Source organism: Myotis brandtii, unplaced genomic scaffold, assembly GCF_000412655.1.
Source record: "Myotis brandtii unplaced genomic scaffold, ASM41265v1 scaffold65, whole genome shotgun sequence".
NCBI lineage: Eukaryota > Metazoa > Chordata > Mammalia > Chiroptera > Vespertilionidae > Myotis > Myotis brandtii.
In genome coordinates, this window is record NW_005370516.1 from 720,259 (window position 1) to 724,542 (window position 4,284).

The 4,284-nt window shown below is 35.4% G+C and overlaps 1 protein-coding gene across 9 annotated transcripts in view; it reads right to left on the minus strand.

Annotated features, from left to right (window-relative positions):
- The window catches only part of PARPBP (PARP1 binding protein), a 74,396-nt gene extending 70,658 nt beyond the window's left edge, over positions 1-3,738 (minus strand). For 8 of the 9 annotated variants that reach the window (XR_001359530.1, XR_001359528.1, XR_001359529.1 and 5 more), the window contains exons 1-2: positions 3,590-3,738; positions 2,300-2,456 (exon numbers count right to left, since the gene is read on the minus strand). Coding sequence is in view for 5 of the 9 variants with exons in the window: in XM_014528748.1 (XP_014384234.1) it covers positions 2,300-2,452 (153 nt within the window). In the remaining 4 variants the exon portion in view is untranslated. The remainder of the gene's footprint in view (positions 1-2,299; positions 2,457-3,589) is intronic. The other variant, XM_014528747.1, reaches the window with a different exon arrangement.
- Between the last annotated feature and the right edge of the window lie 546 nt (positions 3,739-4,284).

Consider the following 4,284-nt stretch of genomic DNA (forward strand, 5'->3'; position numbering starts at 1 on the left):
GGAGACATATGTAATACTTTAAACAATAAAGAATTTTTTAAAACGGAGTTGTTGTTTTTTTAAATGCTCAAGCAAGACTTAATATGGACTGCAATGGGAAGCAAAGAGACTCTACGATGACACTTAGGCATCTAGTTTCAGTGACTGAGTGAACAATAATACAAACATTGAGACTAAGAATATGAATATTAAGGTAAGCTGAGGGAGCAAATAATGTGGTTTCTTTTTAAAAACTGATGTGGAGACAGTAATGGGACATCAAGGTAAAATGTCCAATGAGTACTTGACCATACCAAAGCAAGACTTAGTAGAGAGGTCTAGCATAAGAATACTGCTGAAACAACTAAAGTGGGTAAAATCAAGCACATTGGAAGATAGCAACAAAATATAAAACAAAGAGTATCTAAAATACATGCAGAATTCTTTCAAAGAGTAAGAAAGTGATCAAAGCAATGCAACAGCAAAATAAGCAAAGGATATAAACACAGTTTAAGGAAAGGACATCTAAATGGTTAAATAAGCATTTTAAAGGAAGGAAGGAAGGAAAGAAGGAAGGAAGGAAGGAAGGAAGGAAGGAAGGAAGGGAGGGACGGACGAGGAAGGAATGAATCTGTGGAAGGGAGGAATAGAGGGAAGAAATTAACATTTATATAAACAGCTGCAATCGGCCTCCCTGTGGTTCCTTGAACATGCCAAGCATATTCCCACCTCAGGGCCCTTGCATCTGCTGTCCCCTTTGCCTGGTAGTCCCTTCCCGCCTAAATTCCCATGACTAACTCCTCCTTTCATTCATTCAAATCTTGGCTCAAATGGCAACTTCTAAATGAGGCCTCTTTGATCACCCTATTTCAGATTGCAAAAACTCCTCCACCCCAAACTCTATACACTCTTTACTTGGAACTCTGTTTTGTTCTTCTCTGTGGCACTTATTATGACTTAAAGCACTAAATATCTTATTTATTAGAATGTTATCTCTCCTGACTAGACAATTATTTCCATAAGAGCAGGGACTTCCTTCAATATTATATTCCTAATGCTCAGAATAATGTCTAGCACATAGTAAAAACTCAGTATTTGTTGAAAGAATATCTACATAAGATAGAATTTTGTCAAAAATATCTTATGTTCAACATTTATCTTAAAGTACATTGCTTTAAACATGCAAAACTGCCAACTATTCATGCAGAGGAAAGACCACCTCTTATTTTAAGATCATACAATTTCTAATTTTTAGGTGTTAAAATAGTCTTCCTTTTTGAAAATGATAGCTCTATTAATTATTTTTCCTTAATAGCCTTATTTGCCAACATGGGAAATGTTCAAATCTGTCAATGTCTAATTCTTTTGGAAAGTTTGCTGATATATTAAATCTAAAATTCTGGGAACTACTGACATACAGGATTAAAATAATTCATCAGAACATCATTCAACCATCTAGCCCAACAGACCCATGGAAATCAACTTCATCCTTCAAAAATCTTCTTCTCTAGTCAAGACAGTCTCCTTACCATCTTCATGACTTTGATTCCCTGTGGATGCTTCTTCTGAGCTTTCCCCTTACTTCATCCCTTCTTTAAAACCTTCCCATCCAAAGATTTCCACTGCTTTAAGTATATTATCTAAAATTCTTTACCACTCCAGCCTACATTCATTCATCTCTCATCTGAGCACCTCTAGCCCTCTAGGTAGAGCTCATGTTAAACAGTAGTTTGGCCCAAGCCAACTATGTAATAATCACTTCAGGGAGATTTTTTAAAAAGACAATTTTCAGGGTCTCAGTGAAGATTGAGAGAATAGAATTTCAAGATTGGGGCACAGGATTCAATATATTTCAAAAGTCCTCCCAAATGATTCTGATCCATAGCCTGGTCTAGGAACAATTAATCTATAATATAACATCTTAAATTAATCATAAAATACTTTGGTTATATTTAAATAAACATTATCTATGTGTGCTTTCCAGATCTTCTTAGGGAAGGAAGTCTTATAAAATTAAAGTAATTTTAATCATAATAATCATAACAGTTGCAGGTTTAACTTAAAACTTCAAATTAAACATCAAATGTGTATGTCCTATGTTGAATTATACATATGAAGGCCTTAATTTTGAAACAAATAACTTAAAATCCAATAGTAATTTCTGACATAGGCATGCAGAGCCATTTGTGAAAAAAGTATATTGATATTATCATAGGAGGTCATCTATTGCAAAGAAATTAATGTAATGAAGTTTATTCAAATAGCAGCAACCAAAATTCACTGTTAAAAAAAAAAGTGAACCTAAATATAGCCTACTAACCTGTTTGTTGTTCTCTGCCATGGAAAGCTGCAATGCCAAGATCATGGAGTCTGCGCCACATACAGTAGTTCTCTCAGAGTCACAAAGATTGTGCCAATTCCTCCTGAACTCTTTAATCATTTCCAAGACAGACTTCTGATGAAGCACAGCCATCCTCCTAAAATAGGACAGAATGCAATATTAAAAAGCTTTATTTTCATTGGAAATTAATATCGAACATGTATAAGGCAAGCAAGAGTTAGAGAAAAATAAGTAATGAACAAGAGGTCACCTCATGTTTACAAAGATTGCTTTTCATGAAATTTAGGAGAACAGAATAAAAACAATTTCTCCCCAATCATATTTTCCTCTCCTTTAGCTTTCTTAAGCCAAATCATTTGAAATAACAAAATGCAACCTTCGATCTGAAAATTCATACAAAATAGATACACCAATTCTGCAAACTTATAATTACAGACACATAGCTAATTAAAACTGTGTTTAAAAATTTTTGTTTTACGAGAGATGGTAATATCTGTGGTAGATTGGGGAGGGAGGCAGCCAATTTCTTCCCATCATTATATTATCCCAAAAGAGATGGTCTATTTTTCCATCCCTTTGAATCTCGGTTGGCCTTGTGACTTGATTTAACCAATAAGATGTAGCAAGAATGGCACTGTGGGAGTTCCAAGCCTAGACCTCGAAAGGCCAGTGCAGAAAAAGAGTTAATACAGCAGGCCTGATTACTATCCTTTGAAAGTCCTGCTTACAAGGCTGGCCCTTGACTGACATCTGGGAACTTAGATTTCAAGAGGGTTTCTAGTAAGAGTGGCTTACTGTGCTTAAACTGTTTGTACAACAATATAGTTATGTTGAACACATAGGTTCCTTCCGAGTTTGGATTTTGGAACAAAATCTCAGATGTTTACTATGTATTTTGGGTTTCTATGATCAAGAAAATGGGCATATGCCATTTACAAAATAATAACTTAAAGACACAATCAGTGACGCAACTTAAATGTACAGGTATAAGACTGAAAATATCTACTTAAATACAGATCCTAGAAAATAGCTAAGAATTTTATTTCTCTTAAAAATATCACCCTTGCCGAAACCGGTTTGGCTCAGTGGATAGAGCATCGGCCTGCGGACTGAAAGGTCCCAGGTTCGATTCCGGTCAAGGGCATGTGCCTTGGTTGCGGGCACATCCCTGGTGGGAGGTGTCTTATAAGAAAAAAAAGAAAGTGAAGAAGTAATGCTTCTGTAATGATCAGTTTGCCTGAAAGAAATCTTTAGTAGTAAATGACTTACTAGTGTTATTTAAAGGCCAGTGCAGAAAAAGAGTTCAGATTGCTAGAATGAAGATGAATCTAGAATTACACTGTTCTGAATCCTGGCTTCACCACTTGCTAGCTGTGAGATCTTTGCCAAGTTATGTCACCTCTCCCAGCCTCAGCTTCGTTGCACTGAAAAATGAAAATAATAACAGTTACTATCTCATAGAGTTTTGTAAAAAGTAAATGATAAATATAAGTGATACTGAGTTCAGATTGCTAGAATGAAGATGAATCTAGAATTACACTGTTCTGAATCCTGGCTTCACCACTTGCTAGCTGTGAGATCTTTGCCAAGTTATGTCACCTCTCCCAGCCTCAGCTTCGTTGCACTGAAAAATGAAAATAATAACAGTTACTATCTCATAGAGTTTTGTAAAAAGTAAATGATAAATATAAGTGAAACTTTTAGATCAGTGCCTGGCACATATAAGAGCCAACAATCTTATCTAGGGGTCAGCACACTTTTTGGAAAGGGCCAAATAGCATATATTTGAGGAGTGCAAGCCATACAGTCTCTGTCACAACTACTCAACCTGACCTTGCCATGAGAAAATAGCCACCAACAACCCATGAACAAATGAGCTTCATCAAAACTTAATAAAAACTGAAATTTGAATTTAATTTAATTTTCACACATCCCAAAATATCATTCTTCTAATGATCCACTTA